This window comes from Electrophorus electricus, chromosome 14 (genome assembly GCF_041902795.1).
Source record: "Electrophorus electricus isolate QZ-2024a chromosome 14, ASM4190279v1, whole genome shotgun sequence".
NCBI classification, from domain to species: Eukaryota; Metazoa; Chordata; class Actinopteri; order Gymnotiformes; family Gymnotidae; genus Electrophorus; species Electrophorus electricus.
In genome coordinates, this window is record NC_137510.1 from 6,388,334 (window position 1) to 6,407,645 (window position 19,312).

At 40.7% G+C, this 19,312-nt stretch overlaps 1 protein-coding gene across 11 annotated transcripts in view; it reads right to left on the reverse strand.

Moving 5' to 3' along the window:
* Nucleotides 1-75: 75 nt before the first annotated feature.
* srcin1b (SRC kinase signaling inhibitor 1b) overlaps nucleotides 76-19,312 on the reverse strand; it is a 52,738-nt gene continuing 33,501 nt past the window's right edge. For 4 of the 11 annotated variants that reach the window (XM_081696193.1, XM_081696192.1, XM_035530821.2 and 1 more), the window contains 11 exons: nucleotides 18,279-18,454; nucleotides 18,041-18,171; nucleotides 17,686-17,833; nucleotides 17,032-17,258; nucleotides 14,051-14,286; nucleotides 13,449-13,737; nucleotides 11,787-11,929; nucleotides 11,104-11,283; nucleotides 10,662-10,781; nucleotides 8,071-8,205; nucleotides 76-2,286 (listed from right to left, as the gene is read on the reverse strand). In XM_081696193.1, coding sequence (XP_081552319.1) covers nucleotides 2,281-2,286; nucleotides 8,071-8,205; nucleotides 10,662-10,781; nucleotides 11,104-11,283; nucleotides 11,787-11,929; nucleotides 13,449-13,737; nucleotides 14,051-14,286; nucleotides 17,032-17,258; nucleotides 17,686-17,833; nucleotides 18,041-18,171; nucleotides 18,279-18,454 — 1,791 coding nt within the window. In that variant the 3' untranslated portion in view covers nucleotides 76-2,280. Of the gene's footprint in view, nucleotides 8,206-10,661; nucleotides 10,782-11,103; nucleotides 11,284-11,786; nucleotides 11,930-13,448; nucleotides 13,738-14,050; nucleotides 14,287-17,031; nucleotides 17,259-17,685; nucleotides 17,834-18,040; nucleotides 18,172-18,278; nucleotides 18,455-19,312 lie in introns of all 11 variants that reach the window. The other 7 variants (XR_014116892.1, XR_014116891.1, XR_014116890.1 and 4 more) reach the window with 7 other exon arrangements.

Sequence of the window (19,312 nt, forward strand, 5' to 3'; positions counted from 1 at the left end):
TGTACTGGTTCTCCATATTAACATAGAAAATTTGTATAGAGCTTGTTATACTACAATAATTGTCTGAGACTGCAGTACAAGATATCCACTTTAATACTCACAAAAACACAACAGAATATACAAAACCAACAGTCTCAGGTACACAGATTTTAGCATTAGATTTTTTTCCCACTAGAGCAGCATAATTTCTCCAAATAGATATATTTTTATTGGTCGATGTGCATTCACACTTTATTGTTATCACAAAGTCTTTTGTAAACACTCTACACATTCTGGAACATGAGTGAGCTGTGTCTCCTAGAGTTAGTAACATTGCTCATAGTTAATCTGCCACAGACCATTTCAAACAATGGTTTCAGTTACAAGGTTACAGACAACAGTAAAATGAGCCAGACTGACCCACCTACACATATGATACTAATCTTAACAAAAAATATCTCCTTTATACAGAATTCAGTCTATTTTACACTCAAAAACAGAGCTTACAGAGTCGCTTCTGCATGCGTGACTTTAGGTATACTGTACATGCAGTTTAGCACTAACATTTCTTTATTAAAGAAAAAAAAACTTACATACAAATTCACTAAATTAGTATAGTGTAATAGCACAGACTATGTACAGTTAAATCCTCCCCCACACATTAGTGTTAGTAGTTTTCTCCCATGCCATATTTCACACACTCATTCAGAGACATCTACATGTGCATTATCAGAGACATTGCAGCATATTAACCCATCTTTAGATTAGCCTCTTAAAAACCCTCATACTTACATAGCTTTTGTATTAATTTCATAGCAGTTACTGAGTAATTCATAGTGGTTACTGAATAATATGCTTTAAGATTAGTAACTAAATAATGAGTCTGGAGTTTAAGAGGTTAAAATATTTACTGATGTTAAGACAACAGGTACGGAACTGAGCCAACAGGAGTGTGCTTCTATGTTGTGCTTATGTTATCTTACTGGGGTATTGCCAATCAACATTTTGTGGTAGGGAAACAATGCTTTTTTATTCCAGAGGCCTCCAGTGATGTTGATAACACCAGCTTTGTGTAGGCAAATACATCTGGCTCTGTGGCCATTCCCTGACTGGGAATTATGCCTGTGCATTTGTTGTGAGTTGGGTCAGAGCTGAGGATTTTAAAATCTACTTTAGAAAGTTCAACTGCAGTGTCTAAAAGTGCTGCAATCATAAATGTCATTTATTGACATGTGATGTTTACAACGGTTTTTGATTGTCTTTGATCAAAATTTCAACATTAAACTCTTTTACACTTTTGTATTTTTAACTGAACTCAGGGAGACAAAGGTGAAGCTGGATAGGGTGATGTATATGAAATGGGATGAAAGATCAAACAATTCTGTCAAACAATGAATTAACTCAGTGGAAATGTATTTGGCAAATAGGTTACAATTTAATATCCACACTCAACACAATCCACTTCTCATTGTCATTACCTGGGTATTTCAGGATATATTTCTTCATATATATTTTAGCATAGATTACTTTTTACAGAGGCCAAAGACAGACAGTGCTGAGTAAGTGTTCAGATCATACATCTAGTTGCTATGCTGCGGTTCATAGTATAATGAAATAATTAACTCAGATTTTTTATTTAGCTCTGATATTGGAAACTGATTAAGTATGGTACACTTACTTTCATAATAATGGAATGCTCATGTTGCAGATGTTGGGTAAGGGAAAGAAATTATGGTTCTTTTTTTTAATTTTGAAGTTTCTGCCAGTATATCCTCTCATTCTGAAGTAGAAAAATACAAAAGATACTAATTGTATGAAACACTACATTTCATAAACAACTTTCGGCAACAAATACATTTTAATAACTATCACAACTGATCACAGTTAGTTAGATGCTATTTTTAATATGGTGCTAAGTTATTGCAGGATATAGTAACATCTCTTAATAATTGCTATATGATTTTTACTTTTTTGTTTCAGTAAGATTCAACTTATTCATATGAACAGCAAGTTTGGCCACTATATCATCTATCCACATTAGCTTTGTTTGTTCACTTTACTGGGAATTGGTGTCTGCATACGTAGTTTAATGCACCATATGATGTTATTTTATTATATGTACAGTAAAACATTCTTACATTTAGCAAACATGATTTTAATATCTGACCTTTTTATAACTTACCCTAATGTACTACACATATTGTAAGACATGCAACTTGAGGTTCAGTATCCTACTTGGGGTCCACTGTGTCCAACATCCTCAAAGGCTTCTTTCACCTTCAGCAATCACCTAAGATTGGATCAGCTCTTAGGGGAGGAGAGAGGAAAGGACAGTGATTGGCTAAAACGTATGCCAGTTAACATGCCAGTTAGAAAAGAGAGGGGCTGTGGTTAACCATTTAGAAGCTGAAAGGGATATTGAAGTTGATTGGATTTGCAAAGCAAGTTTTGCCTAAGGAAATCTTAAGTGATGCCTTTGTCTTTTATAGACATATACAGAGTTTGTCCGAATGCTTTGGTCAAGGGTTAATGCCTTGTTTACAGTAAGCCTGACAAACAACTTAATAAGAAGACCCTTCATGATTTAACAGCTAACAACTCACTTTTAAGATTGGTGGAGTTTGGAGTTTGCTACATAAGGACTATACTTTTGGCCTCCCAATATTGCTAACAAATACACAGCCGCAGTAAAAACTGCTTCAATGTCATGATATGTAACTAAATAAACAAGCTAATAAAAACATATGCCACAGATGTAACACAGATGTAATATTTCTTTAGCTATTTCACCCAATAATGCAGTTCACATTCTACATCAACACTGAATCGCGATGTCCTGTTTTCTGCTTAGTGATAGACTTTTTTGTTAGCTGTTGCCTAGCCTTTAGGTTTAAAGTAAATTCCGTCTGAAGAATAAGTGTTAATATGGACCTCCTCCTTTATATGGTGTATATTATGCAGCACTCGCTTATTTTGTGATGTCTAGAGGCCGTTAGGCATTACTCTTTCCTTGAAAATCTGTCAAGTGAATGGAAGAGTGAGGATTTATGGGGGATGGAGGGGTGGAGTGAGCAAAGGTGAACAGCAGGAGAGGAGAGACGGAAATATTAATTGCATTTTCCTTTAAAGATGCTCCTGATGTTCAGTTACGAAACACATGCAAGCACATTCTGTAAAACAGAAGGCTTCATCCTAGTGCTCAAATACTCTCTAATGACCTAGAGTCATGTTTCATCCTAGTTCCATATACAACTGGGCCAGGCAGCAAGGTGTAATAGAACAAAAATGTCTATGGGCTAAATTGCCTCAACCCTTGGTTTAAAAGTGCCTTTAAAGCAAACATAGCTTATATAGCTTATGTCTCATATTCTATGCAATGCATTATAGTGATCACAGTGCGACAGCCTGTCTGATAAGTATTTCAACTAGATCAATTGTGGTTTTAACTGAAAAACAGTTTAATTTTATAGAGGTAGATGAGGTATATTGAGTGTTATCAAATCAAAACTCCACTATCTGTGACCAGATCAACCTCAGATCTAGGAGTTGCTGATACTGGCCTGCCTTAGAAAATGTCTGGAGGGTAAAATTTCTCTGGCAGCACCATTTAAAACTGGGTTCACTTGAGGTAAACACAAAGAAACATTCTGTAGAGGGCTTAAGCTGCTGCTTTCAGATCTTGCAAGAAAGTTGCTTCAACAGCACTTATAACATCCTTTTATACATCATTTGTTAAAAAATATTGTGTGAAATTATCTTAATTTTTTTTTTTATATCAGCTTTGATATAAAGCTTTGATATTTTCTCCCAGTGGTATTTTATATTATCTTAATTTAACAGCTCATATGGAAAACATTTTACTGACTAGCTATTCAGAAGTGCAAAACATTAAATTCAGATAGACAGGGAAAACACCTTAAGCACAAGTTCCAGTTTGAAGTTTACATAGAATTAAAAATATATTTATGTAAGTGTACTTCTACTTATGTAGTCTTAAAATGTAAACATACTGCACAATGTCCCAAAGACCAACCAAAACCATGTATCAAAAACAAACCATAGCAAGCACACACATTCAGACACCCATCCTGCCACTTAAGAGAAGCAAACCATTTGACCATTCATGCATAAAACATCCCTTTGGCCACTTAATCTACACAGGCATCTGTGTAACTGTCACTGTGGTTTACACATCAGGCTGCTTTCTGAGCCAAAATGGCAGACAAGTATTAAGGGTCACCAGACATGGACCTCTAATTTACCGTGAGGACCTGCTTCGAGCAGCAAGCCTAGATGAAGACAGTTTGCTGGAAAGGGGCATCACTCGCGGCTTCACAGTGTACCAGATGAGTCTGACCTTTGTGTGGGCACAAAAGCAGAAACAGTCTGGCTCTAATGGCCTTCTGACAGATGGGTGGGAACTCTGCCATACTCTGGTTCAGTCCAATGGTGCTCACAACTGATAGGTCACCAGAATGCAAGTTGGGATGTTCCTCAGAAAACCCACATAAAAGGGTGAATCCAGGCATCATTTATCTCTATGTTAGTAGCGATATACAAGAGCCTTTTAGTGTTGCCCTAGGGAGGAAATAAAGGCTTGCAAAATACTAGTAATACTAGTAAATAGTGTTCTAAACACCGTTAAGTACAGTTTTCACATATTTGGTGCTGATGAAGAATGTTAATATGGTATAATAAATTAAGCCAAATGGTTAGTTAATTAGCATAAAGTCACAAAGAATTGTACTCTTACCTTGTTAAAGGTATTTTGTCAATAACAACTTCCACACCTATCATTAACCAAGCTTTAGTTGTGTTAACAACCTTTAAAACACAAAATATGTGGAGCCTTAGGGGTTCGTAGTTGTGTGTGTATGCTACAAACTATGAACTATGTTCTTTTAATATATGACACTTTAATGTTAATAAGTGCAGAAAAACTTTGTTCGGGTCATTTTAAATAATTTCTTTCATTCTTCCATCACACAACAGAAAGCGGGGCTTTACTGGCAGATCATAAGGTGTATTCTACATAAAGAACTCTTGAAGGGTTGTGAAGGAATTTGAGAGCTGGGAGAAACCACTTCCACAAGAGAAAGCTTTTTACTTCCAGTAACGCTCCTTACGATTCAGGGTTGGCTGTTAGTCTGCAAAGAGCAATGTGACTTGCATTTCTGGAAAATTGGCCAAATGTCTCAGAGATGAAGTGGTAAAGCTACATACACCTGGCTCAATGATTTCTCTACATGTATGACTCCTGAAAGGTATACAGTCATTCTGTGCCACTTACTGTGTGTGTGTTTTTAAGAGATTTATTTCAGTGCATAGGTCAGACTGGAGAAAAAATATGGTGGCAGATTTCCTGCTGGTTTTGATAAATAATACGTGAAAAGTCCAAAAAACCAAAATTTGCTAGAGAAAGCCGCATGGATAACTGCAACCCTTCTCTGGTGGTTCAAGTAGCCTGTTTATCTTCTGCATCTAGTCCTTGCACTAGCAAACATGTCCCTTCTCTCACTACCCTCCCACCCTCACGACTATGCTACTTCAATCCATTCAATGGAAACTGCATTTACTGCAGCTTTCACTTTTACAAGCTTAACACACCTGAGACAGTTTTTTAAGACAGCCATAAACAAGGCTGGCTAACACAGGTGTCAGTGGCATTCAGTCTCAAATCATAAACCATTAATATCACCTTAACTTTCCTTCTTGAGTTTTCTGAACTACTTAGTTTGAGACCCACAGCTTTACTGTCAGGATCCAAGCAGAAAAGGATCTGGAACCTGTCGTTACATGGCTAATTGGGAGAATCAATCTTCTTCATTTTCTAAGTGTCAGTTTGTCCTTGGATCAGTTATGGGTCAGCAACACAGCCCAATGTACCGCAGCGAGCTGGCCAAGATTTGTAGCTCTCAGCTAGCCAATGGCCTAAAGATTAGTCCTACAAGCAGGAGAAAGAGGCAAGGGGATAGAGGCTGGCCCAAATGTTAAGTGGAGAGGAACAAAAACCTTATTCTCTTCTCTCTTATTCTTTCTCTCTGTCTCTCTCATTCTCCATCTTTCCCCCAGGTCTCCTGTATACTCTCCTCCTCTCTCTCACTCTCCCTCTCTCATTTCTTTAGACTGTATTGGGGAAGAGCTATGAAGAAGAGCTATGACTATGAAGGCTGCCCTTACAGATAAGTGTCTCACAGGAATCTACAACATTTTCTCTTTCACTGTTCCTCTCTCTGGAGTGCTTCCTCTTTTCATCTCCCCAGAGTGCCCTGCTCCTATTCCTCAACTAACCAACATTTTTTTTTTAAATGAAACTCAATGTTATTTGTATTCTTTAGTAAGTAACACTAAGTTTTTCATCTTCTTGGAATTTAGTCTCTTCTTTCATCTTGCTGTAATTGGTGCCTACATTTTAGAGTGAAGTTTTCTATTTTCAATCCTCTTTGTTTTGGGTCTCAGAACTGAGTGAAAAAAACATTTTTTTTTAATTGGGTCACATGGATTTACTGTTTTTTGTGTCATTGTTGGCCCTCATCTGAGCCACAGTCACAGAGCATATAGGTCCAACCATGAACCTTCTTTGAGGATTAAAAGAATTTGTAGTCTAGGAAAGAAATGAAAGCATTAGCACACTGCAGCATGTTTTTTTTCTTTTACAGTCCTTTGCTACCGCGGTCTCAGAATTAGCCGCATGTCATCGAGGTAATGCCAATTTAAGGCAAGCTACACTGACGCTTGAACCCAGTCTACACGTAGGCAGGTTAGCCAGCTAGTTATGTGAACACATTTTTCAAAACAAACAAACAACCCTAACTTTTTAAAAATGTCCATATATGTGGGCTGTTAACCCTTGATAATGTTAGAACTGCAACACTAAAAAAAGCAACAGAAGAATCTGTAGCTATGGCAGTACAGTCGAAGAGCTCAAAATGTGCACTTGCTCAGTCCTGTTACACAATAAGACTGATCAAGAAGTACTAATAGCTGCACATTTTAAGATTATACAAAGTAGACAAAATGGCCCCCAAGCCCCCAAGCAGACAGCAATTTTTCCATATTTTTGTCAAGATGGACTGTAAATTAGCCTTGGTGAGTAGCCTTGGTATCCACTGATGCTGTGACCCCATCCAACCCATTAAAGATAAATGTTAAAACAAGAATGCTCTAGTTCTTGTACATTATATAGCACAAAATCCACATTTATTTTGTCTGGATTGGTGTAATAAAGACATACAGGGGACCTGCAGCATGCCTGTGCTGGCACTGAAACAGAATGATGGCTCAAGAGCAGAGACCCAAAGGAGGATCTTTAAGATGTAGGAAGGAGGCAATCTGGGCACGTAGCTTATAGCCACAGCATAAAGCCAGACAAGCCTTTAGGTTAAACATGCCTGTTTACAAAAGTTAAATGTCAGCCCAACCCAATCGCAAGTGCTGGAAAAGAGAAAAGGAGGGTGATATAAGCACACAATATGGGTAATGGGGCACCATTTTCAGCCTGCGAACGGTTTTCTTCCAAAACACTGATGCATTTTAGCAGCCAGAGGAACTTTGAGAGCAGCTCTTGTGGGCTCTGACCATATGTTTGCTGGATGCATGGAGTCATGCAATTCTTCAGTTTTGGAAGAACATAGAAGGGAGGAGGAAACCAGCCATCTAATGCTACACACAGTTGTGTGTCACAGTACCTACGCAGCAGCTGTGATGGACACTCGTAAATTTTCAGACTCAAGATCAGAACTCCGACTAGAACAACTAATAGTTACTGACATTCCTCACAGGTGACACTCATCCACTACTGAACCAAATAAGTCCATAGATGTTAACCACAGAACCGCTTAGCTCCTATTGATACGGGCAACGCTCAGCTGCTGCAGAAACAGTTAGCGTTCAGCCTGCGAGCTTCACCAGGTGATTGGCTAGCATGGTAGTTAGCACTGGGCTGCTGCTAGCATAGCAGCTAGTGCCCTAGTGCCACACGCCACACTTAGCTTCGGCTCCGGCTCAGAATCGCGGGTGTTCAGGTGAGGTCCAGCGGTGGGCATAGGAGCGGGGGGAGGGGGGGCACGGCCACCATTAGAAGTGGAATACCTGCTGCTGGCCTGGCTGGAGTTTGGGGAACTCTTCACGTTGCTTCCGGCCTTTCCGCTCCAGGCTGGTCTGCTGCAGGTTCTTTAGGCGGAATGCAGCCGAAGGCTTGGCTGACCCAGGGGACGTGCTCACGGACTGCAGGGGGAAAAACAAATCGACATGGGGTGGGATTAGTTGGGCAAGCGATGTCAAAGTAAACAGACTCTGATCTGTACTGTCACAAGATAAAGTGGGAACGCAGTCGAGGTGAAAAACAAAGTTGATAAATAGAGGTTCTAAAGCAAGAGAAAGAGAGCCTTGGGAAGAGCATAAGGGCAGACTGACACTTAGTGTGTGTCCTGAAACTCACACTATGATTCTTTCCCTCTCTCCCTCACACACATTTCTGCTTTAGCAGCTATGCTAGGGGAGCCTGTTGTAGCATATTACTGAATGTTGTGAACAACAGAACGTTTGCACAAGCCCACGCCGCCTAAACAGCTGACATTCCCACAAATTACACTTGCCTGGTAGAAAACACTCATACAACAAACTGTTCAAAATAAATTAGTCCAACACAATGATTTAAGCAGGGCAGCATGGAATCTATGCACCCCAACCAATTTACTGGAAGTAACCTACTTTGCCCCCAAACTCACCGATCATTTTATTGGAGATTAATATCATAGGTGTACAGCTACAGCCAAAGGCCTCCCTGTTGCCAGGCAGAATTTGTCAACTACCTTCTATTTTATTCTACAATGGTCAATAGTCAGACATCTAGATCACTGTTGCCTGGATATTATTTTGGTGTCCTTCCATTCACAGCCTAGCGTCAGCACAACATGACAGAAGCATGGGAGTAAATGAGCTGGTTAATTAGGCACAGCAGTTAATCAGGCACAGCAGAGTTTCTGGGGCTATCATATCTGTCAGTTCTACTGCTCCCAGCTGTGCTGCTGTCAGAAACCGACCGCTGAAGAGCTGCAGGACAGTGTATGCTGATTGCAGGACAGTGTATGCTGATTGCACAAAGAGACATTCCTTAAACTCAGAGGAATGTCAACCCTGCTCTCTCCAAACACTCAGCTACAGTGTGGAAAAACTGACATGATATTAAAACATGGTCCTTCATGTTAAAGCATCATTATTCCGTTGACATTATCATCATGAACATTGTCATCATCACAAACATTTTCTTATGTAATTATGTTATTAATGGGATTTAGATGTCTACCTTGCTAGCTATTGTACAGATCAGGCTTAGGCTGTGAGTCAGTCAATAAGATAGCGAAAAGATATCTTCTAATCTAACTTGGTAGGTTATCGGGCAAAAACATTGGATTTTTTTGGAACATGAAGGTAAAAAAGACAAAAAGCAGTAATACAGTCATGGCCAAAGGTGTAGGAGACTTTCAATGTTTTGTTCACCGAGCCACTTATTTACCACTTTTGCCTTGTGACATGGTGCTCCGTCATGCTGGAAAAAGCACTGTTCATCACCAAATTGCTCTTGGATCGTTGGGAGAAGTTGTTCTTGGAAGATGTTTTGATATTATTCCTTTTCTTCTCCATTTGTCCAGATGTCCCAAACAATCTGAAGGGGGCTTCATCTGAGAAAATATCTTTACACCATTCCCCTGTATTGCAATACCTATACTTGCTGCAGAATGTGAGTCTGTCCTTGATGTTTTTCTTGGAAAGAAGTGGCTTCTTTGCTGCCCTTCTCGACACCAAGCCATCCTCCAAAAGCCATCACCTCACTGTGTGTACAGATGCATTCACACCTGCCTTCTGCAATTCTTGAGTAAGCTCTGCACTGGTGCTGACCTGATCCCACAGCTGTGTCCTCTTTAAGAGATGGTCCTGGTGCTTGCTTGAATTTCTTGAGTGCCCTGAAGCCTTCTTCACTGTGATTGAACCTCTCTCCTTGAAGTTCTTGATGATTTGATAAATGGTTGAATTAAATCAGATGCCTTGTACTTGTTAACACTTTCTTCTGAGCTAATGAGAAGATCACTAAAATTATGTTAGCAGGCCATTTTGGGGCAGGGCTGAAATGCAGTGCCTGGAATGCAGTGTTTTTGTGATTAAGTTAATTTTCATGGCAAGGAATGACTTTGCAATTAATTGTAATTCATCTGATCACTCTTCACAATCTAGAGTTAATGCAAATTGCCATCATAAAAACTGAAGCAGCAAACTTTGTGAAAGCCAAAATTTGTATTAGTCTCATAACTTTTGGCCACGACTGTAGACAGTTCACAGTGCAGAAAGAGGGCTTTCAGTCAATTCGGAGAGAAGCTATAGACTCATCATGGTGTCATGTTTCATGCTTGTTAAATGGAGAAGCAGTCCTTGTTATAACAACTGGGAGCTCATTTGAATCATCTCAGCAGCAGTTTGTCTTTTTGCTACAGATGCAACTGATATACAACAGTCTAACTATAAACCCCAGAGACATCAGGCAAGAAAGGGAAAAAAAAGTGGAGGGCAAGTCTCCAGCTGGAAGAACAGAGAACCTGCTCTCTGGGGATCTGAGCAGAGGGGCAAGAGGTAGTGAGCATGGAGTTCAGAGGAAGAGAGGAACGAGGCGTGAGTTTACTGGTTACCTCTCTCCTCATAGAACTGCGGGTCAGCACACCCAGAGAGGCTGTGCTGGTACAAGAGGGTCGTGGGAGAGTGTTGGACTTGGTGGTGGTGGTCAACTTTGCTGGGGCTCGCTGGAAGATCTGCCACACGAGCGTGTGAGCATGTGTGTGTGTGTGTGTGTGTGTGTGTGTGTGTGTGAGAGAGACAGAGAGAGAGAGAGAGAGGAATTGAGATAGCCCAGCATTTAGGCCAAATTTACAGGGATCACAAGCATTATGAATAGAAAATATAGAAAATATGACAATTTGCCAACAAACTAAAATATCTACAGTAGTTGAATGACCACTGCAGTCATCAAGTGCTGCTGCAGTCATTAAGTAATGAATAATCACTATTTCATACTTGTTTCTGTCACATTTATATCAAGCATTATTTCCCTTTCCATTCTAATCCATATTTTACCTCAAGCTCTGCCATTATCTTCTCTTCCTCATCCTCGTCCTCCTTCATCCCAGAGGCAGCAATGACTGGAGGGGTGGAGGGGGGGCGTGGCCCATCCGAGGTCGATGGTCGTCTGAATTTGATTGCAGACGTCTGAGTTGACATGTCTGACTCCTCACCATTTTCACTCTTCTCAAGTTTCTGCAAGAAACGTGCAGGTGTATGAGAAAGTGAGGGTGAGTGTGAGTGTGTGTGTGTGTGTGTGTCTGTGTGAAACCAGTGCATGTTTGTTCAACAAAGGCATGTCTTCTCATTGTAATGTCACTGTTGAATATAATGTCAGTATTCTGGATGTAGTCATTGTGCGCTCATACCAAATATCTAACAAAGCATTCAAGGGAATGTTTTTACTTTTCTTTCTTTAGAAGAGATTGCTAACTAAAATCCTCATATACTCACACATACATAGTCACACACACACACAAAACCCCACAATTTATTTATATATATAAGTTTATGCCTTATGAGAGTATGCACTTTGCTTACACACCTTACAGCTAATGAAGAAACTCTAAACATATGGTTTCTTTGGAAACCTTATGTACTATAATTTTGTACCACCTTTATATGTGCGTGTATTTTGCAATCTGTTCAGAAAATGCAGTTCTAATGAAAAGCTCAAATACAGCATAATTGTTGCTTACTTTCACATTTTTGCTAACAATGATGACCTCTCCACTGCTGTTGGTCGTAAGCCCATGGCCTGACGGGAAACTGCGCCGTGGGGGCGGAGGGGGTGGAGACTTGGATAGCTTCTCTGTCCGATGTCGTGCAACTGTCAACTCCCCTGTCATCAGTCAGTCAATAACACACAGCACACACACACACAAACACAGAAATGCACACAAACATGTATATACGTATGGGAAGATGTGCATGCACACAAAAAGCACTCAGCTGGAGTCTGTTCTAACCTAGCTACACTCATGCAGAGTTGCACTCTTATCACGAACAGCACAGTACATAATGCCCAGAAATCAATAATACATTTGCCATGAAAGAAGCAACTCCAAGTGCAGAGCCAATTAGAGCTAAAGTGTTTTAAACAAGCCTCGGTCTGTGCAGCCCTGGTGGTGAATATAAAGTGCTTTCTGCTCTGGCCGAAATGGATGTTATAGTCCACAAGCAGAATCAGAACTATGAACTAATCCTAAACATGCCAAGATACCCTTGATGAAGTGAAACCAAGCTAGCAGGAATGTTTGAATTGCACCACGGCTTGCTCTAGTTCTACCTTTTGGTCTGATTTTACAAAAAGGTCTTTTAGTCTTTTTAGCATATGTATTTTGTTATTTGACATTCTGAACCTGTTCTATTTGGAAAATGTTAATTTTTTTCCGACTATCATCATGTAAGATCGAACAAATAATCCTGCCATTTCTGAACTATAGTGAGTTCCCTGAAAACTCATGAAAGCAGAAAGGCAGCGAGAACACCTCTTGCTTTAGTGTTACAGAAACAACAACATGCAACATGCAACTTATAACTAACATGTTAATATAAAGAAACATGTAACACCCGCTAATATCTCACATATATATTTAAAGAAATAGGTAACAAAGGTTCTCAAACCTTTTGTAACCCAATGTGTAAAAGGAAATCTGTGGACCCCCACATTTATTTTATGAATACAATCCAATTAGGCAAATATGCACTTTTTTTTCTGAAGATGGTACTCATTGTTTTGTGTTTCTGATATAATAATACCAGAAATATTATACATAATAATAAGTCATTCTGACTGGAGTGCTCACCCTGGACTAAATCCCACACCTGATGGGGCAGAACATGAGAGTGCAATAAGAATCAAAATGTTTGAAGTCTTGCACAATGACATACTTAACTGTATTGTTATGGTTACATAATGTATGTCTTTATATATGAGCATAAAAAGCACTCAAAGCAGGCCCTTTACTATTCAGAAGTGATCTTCACAACAGGTCATCGTCACCACAGTTAAACTGTATTAAAGGTTCCCAAAATTGGGGGCTCCCGAAGTAGAGTTAAAGGACCCTTAAGACTGGTTCTTTAACTCTACTTTGAGAACCCTTGTTATAAAACTAAAATACTAGTATATAGAAACATGTAAGCTAACGTTCTGTAGTAGCTAATACACTGCTACAATATACACCCTCTTATAACTAATACATAATATGCAATAACATAACACTCGCTAATAACAAATATGCTGATACACAGGAACATTTAACACCCTCTAACAACTATGTTACTAGGCTAAATTACCTGTCCTATGCTCTTTTTTTTACTGTTGTACTCCTGTCTGTATCACTAGCGGAGAATCTTACCTGATTCCCTGCGTTGGGCATTTTCCTTGCTGCCTGGCCTGGGTGAAGTTTTTACAGGGTGGTGTTCGGGTGTAGAACTGGGCGTGGAGGAGGCCGAAGCTGGTTTGGGGAGAGAGGAGAGCTGTGGTTTCGGGGGCACAGCCGGTTTGGTGATCTGCTTGGCAGCAAAGTCCAGGTCAGGTATGGCCTTCATGAGCTCTGCCTGGGTCTCTTCTAAGAGTCGGTTGATGTCCTGGGTGCTGAACTGGGTTAAACTCGCTCGCTTCTCCTCCCAGTCCCGCTCTGCTGCCTACACACACACACACACACACACACAGATGCAAGCATACGCACACATGCACACAAACAGACAAACACACATGCACACAAACACACATGCAGAAACATACAAAGTAATCAGCATGCAGGAGTCTACTCAAACCTGTCTGCACTCAAAATCTATTATTCTTCTAAACTACAGTATGTACTTCACACACACACACGCACTCTCAAACACTCACAGCAAAGCATACCCATGCTTGGGTAAAGCTAGACACCAACTCAGAGCAAGCATCTGTAGAGCAGCAGCATGGGGTGCCAATGCTAACCAAAATGACCCTTACCAGACGCACTTCCACGGACACCCCTTTGTCCAGCTCTCTCCGTGCCAGGGGCTCGTCTAGGCCACGGCTTTTAGCCAAGCCCACCAAGGTGCCATCCTGCAGGGGGAAGCTGCTGTCAACTGCACCTGTACCCGCCAGCCAGCTCCCTAGAGTGGTAGTGCCCGTTAAAGCAGTGGCACCACCCAAACTTGAGCTCAGAGCACTGCCAAGGGCACTGGACAGGCTAGCAGTAGACCCTGAAATGAATGAATGAAGAAGTCAAACAAGCAGTATTTCTGCACCATGTGAGCAATATGTGCTTGAATATCTTTATAATTAATTACAGCTAATCCAAACTAAATTAAAACCTAAGCAGAGGTAACAGTCAGCATCAGATGGGATTAATTCACTGGTAGTTGGCTAACAGGCCAGTGAACAAGACAATCAGATTGCAGATTTGGGATTATCTTCTTTGTAAATTAGGCTCCAAGTTGAATATACTGTACTTTCACTTAGAACCATTAGGTTTCACGTTTGTCTTGATGAACCTAGTAGTATTTAGCATTCATTAGTGGTTTCAGGTGTGGTTTTGAGTTGGCAAATGTATTAATTGTAGGTGTGGGAATAGAAGATACAATGCTAGGTCATGCATCAATAAACTGACAGGTGATAAGGTTGACATCCTTCCATCCATCCAGTCAATGCGAAGACTGGATTACTCCATCAAAAATTCTTTTCAAAATTAGATCTCTGTACTTTTCACTGTCAGCAATTGTTTTTCCAATACCTATCCGCAGGACCCACAAAACATGTAGACATCATCACCACAGAAAGTACAATATCAACGACCTCATCTACATCTCTTGATCATTACAATTACAGGCCATGGTGGCAGGTGGGCTTTGGAATCCCAATCTGCTGTCCAGAAACTGGACTTCACCATAACCTCTGCATTCAAACTTGGCTTCACATTTTAGCTCTGATTGAAAACTGTAGGTCCATCAAAGTTGCTTCCCTGATCAGTATCCTGGCTCGGTCATCTATTTTAGGGGGGATGGCCCAATCTTGGCAATTCTTGATAATGCTCTGAACAGAAATTTTTTTGTATCCCTTCTCCTAACATGTGCCTTTCCACAACCCACAGAGCCCTTTTGAAAGTTGCTTTCCAACCATGGTGGATTTTGTGTTACCATGTATAGTCCTGGCCAAATGTTTTTGGTTTTCACAAAGTGCCTCAGTTACTGCCTATAGTGAAGTACAATTATAAGCATTTCATACGTCTTTAAAACTTTTAATTGACAAATACATCCAGTTTAAGCAAAAATGTAATATTTACAGTGTTGACCCTTCTTTTTTAAGACTTCTGCAATTCACCTTTGCATGCTAGATATCAGCTTCTGCGCAAAATCTTGACTGATGGCAACCCATTCTTGCCTTATCAGTACTTGAAGTTGAGTTTTGTTTGTCCACCCTCTTTTTGAACATGGACCACAAGTTCTCAATGGTATTGAGATCTGAAGAGTTTCCCGACCCAAAATTTAAATGTTTTGTTCCCTAAGCCACTTAGTTATCACTTTTGCCTTGTAACAAGGTGCGCCATCATTCTAGAAAAATCATTGTTCATCACCAAATTGCTCCTGGATCATTGGGAGAAGTTGCTCTTGGAGGATGTTTTGATACCATTTCTTATTCATGGAAGTGTTTTTAGGCAAAATTTTGAGCAAACCCACACATGAATAGTAAGGATGCCTCACTGTTGGCATGACACAGGACTCATGGTAACGCTCACCTTTTCTTCTCCATTTGTCCAGATGTCCCAAACAGCCTGAAGGGGGCGTCATCATAGAAAATAACTTTACCCCAGTCCTCTGCATTGCTATCCCTATCATTCCTGCAGTCTGTCCTTGATGTTTTTCTTGGTGAAAAGTAGCTTCTTTGCTGCTCTTCTTGACACCAAGCCATCCTCCAAAAGCCTTCGCCTCACAGTGTGTGCAGATGCACTCACACCTGCCTTCTGCCATTCCTTAACAAACTCTGCACTGGTGGTGACCCAATCCCGTAGCTGCATCCTCTTTAGGAGATGGTCGTGGAGTTTGCATGACTTTCTTGGGCGCTATGAAGCCACTTTCACTGCAGTGATGATTTGATAAATGTTTGAATTAATCAGCTGCCTTGTCCTTGTTAACACTTTCACTTGAGCTAACCAGTAGCTCACTGAAATGATGTTAGCAGGCCATTTTGGGGCAGGGCTGAAATGCAGTGGTTGAAATGCAGTAATTTTTAAGTTAATTTTCATGGCAAGGAATGACTTTCCAATTAATTGCAATTAATCTGATCTAGAGTTAATGCTGAAGCAGCAAACTTTGTGAAAAACAAAAGTTGTGCTGGTCTCAAAACTTTTGGCCATGACTGTACTACTAGTAGTGAAATCTTCAGAAAGCAGCTGGTTTTATTCTGAAGTATTCAAAATGACTACAGTTGATGTCAGGTGTGGGCTAATTAGCCTTGTTTGTGATCTGGAAGGTGATTAGAATACTCCAACTTTCTCCAGGCGGGGCTTTCTATGCATGCCAACGCATCCTTGCAACTGATCAGAACAACGCAGCATGGCTGATCTTTGCCACTTCTAAATTTTACCATGTCACTCTAATATTCCATTCACTTCACTTGCTTGTAGCAGCTTGTGTCAGATTTAAATCTCTAATGCTTGCCTACAAGGCCAGAAATTGACCTGTACCCTCATTCTTGATGACAATAATGAAAACCAGAAACCCTTCAAGCTTTAAGTACAACCTGTTTTGACCCACCATCTTTCAAAATACATGTAAGAAGAACCAAAATCAGTCTGCTGCTGTCTTCAGATGATGACTGAAATCTCTTGAAAAGTGCCTTAATTAAATCAAACCAGACACTTTAAAACTTAAAACAAGTATTTAAACAAGTTCTTTAAACAAATATCCAACTGTATAAAAGATGTAGCTGCACTGTAACTAGGCTTGTACCTATGCTGGCAGTGTTGGTGAGGGTAGAGTTACTGCCCAGGTTGGCACTGGAACCCAGGCTGGCAGAGAAAGCAGCTGTGCCCGGGAGAGCAGATGCCAGTTCATGCATACTGCTCAGAGATGGACTGGTGAGGATGTCCAGATCACATCCCTTTACGAAGTCAGTGTCACTGGACACCGAACTGCTGAAGTCTTCCGGTCTCTTCCATATGCCTTCAGATACCTGCCTGTATGGATACACATTTGCAAATACACATTTATACATTCAGTTTGTTTTGAATTTTAGTAGGTGGGCTGTTAGTTCTTGTGGGTTATTATCGGTGGTGATTCAATGTGTGTTAGCATGTGTGTATACATGCTACCTTCATCACAGTGCAAGTGTATCTATGATGCTTCTGTATATGTATGTTAGCTCCTCAGCAATGTGTGTATATCAGTGACTTTTGTGTGTGTGTGTGTGTGTGTGTGTGTGTGTGTGTGTGTGTGTGTGTGTGTGTGTTGAGTGTGTGTTACCTTCACAATGTGAATGTATCAGTGATGTTTCTCTGTGTGTGTGTGTGACCAGTTACAGAATCAGGACTCAGTGCATGCACTACAGAGACAGACAGAGGGAGATTTGGGTCTTTGTCCGATTGAAGCATGTGTGTGTGTTACCTTCTCAGCAGTGTTAGTGTATCAGTGACATTTCTACAGCGTTTGAGTAGCGCTTCCAGTCTGAGGGGCTCCTCCTTCAGAAACTTCACAGCCTCCACCTCCACCCGCAGCACCACCCGCATCTTACTCTGTAGTGTTGGGAACTGATCTGCACATACAATTACACACGCACACAGGGATAAAATGAGAGAGAGACACACAGAGAGAGAAACTATATTTTATACTGTGCTTTTATTGACGTGCAGTTAGAAGACCCAATTAGTACTACTTTTCTATACTGTGTTCTGCTTGACTGTGCTCATTACTCTGCATTCTTCCAGGCTGATATGTATGTATGTTCTGTTATGTCACTCACTCTTGAGGTCAGTGAGAGTCTCCCCAAGTCTTCTGAGCTCTTGACTTTTCTGTTCAACTTCCTGTTCTGTTACTAAGCGATGATTAAGCCCTGCACCAGTTTTCATTTCCTCCACTGAACGCTCGAGATCACTATAACCATGACAACATATACACACACAATAATGGTACACTCCTGTTTCTTGCAATAGCTTGGTGAGCAACAGTAGAAATTGCATTGTGTGTAGACATTAACCTACCGTAGTTGCTGTATAATCAGTTCCTCTTCATTAAGATAGCGTAGTCTCTCTTCCTCCACTAGGAGGCGCTGGCGTTGCAGAGGGTCCTCTTGTGTCCGGGATGCTTCAATCAGACAAAGGCCCAGATCTGCCTCTGTCTGTCTCAGTAGTGCATGCACTGAGTCCTGATTCTGCAACTGCTCACACACACACACACACACACACACACACACACACGCACACACACACACACACACACACACACACACACACACACACACACACACACACACACACACACACACACATACGCACGCACAGGCATAACAAGCATAACTTTCACAAAGGTTGAAGAACTGTCATGATTGGCCACCCTCCTAGCGTCCTTGTTTCCAGGGTTTCCCTGTCTCGTGGGTTTGTTTTGCTTTACTTCCCTGTTGTGGTTCCGTTCCTTAGTTTCATTTTCTCCACCCCTCATGATTTGCACCTTTGTCTTGTTTAGTGTTTGTTAGACCATGTATTTAAGCCCTGTGTTAGTTAGGTCTCGTGGCTGATCATTGTTAATCAAAGCCTTTGTGTTAATCCAAGCTTCTGTGTGTAATTCCTAGCCTGTATGTGATTCCTAGTCTGTGTTAAAGCCTAGCCACTGTCTGTATGTGATGTCCTAGCCCTTATTTGTAATTCGTGAGTCCTAACCTTTGTTTATCCTAGCCTCTGTGTTATTCCTAGCATCTTTGTTATAGCCCTGCATCCCACATTTGTCAGTGTGTGCGTTTTGTTTAGTTCATCATGTATTACTGTGCTTTATGTATTGGTTCTATGACCCTGGACTTTTTAAACATCTACAACTCAGGAGTTGCCCATAATAAATCTTGCTCTTCTCCACATATGCGTCCGCCTCTTTACCGCAAACCGTTAGAATTGCCAAAAGGTCATCCAGAGAAGTTCTGTTTACCATACGTCTGCACATGAGCTAAATTGCAAACATTTGCTAGAATTCTTTCTCTCTCAGGCCTTGTCCACATGCACATTGGTGCACATGAACATGAAGCATT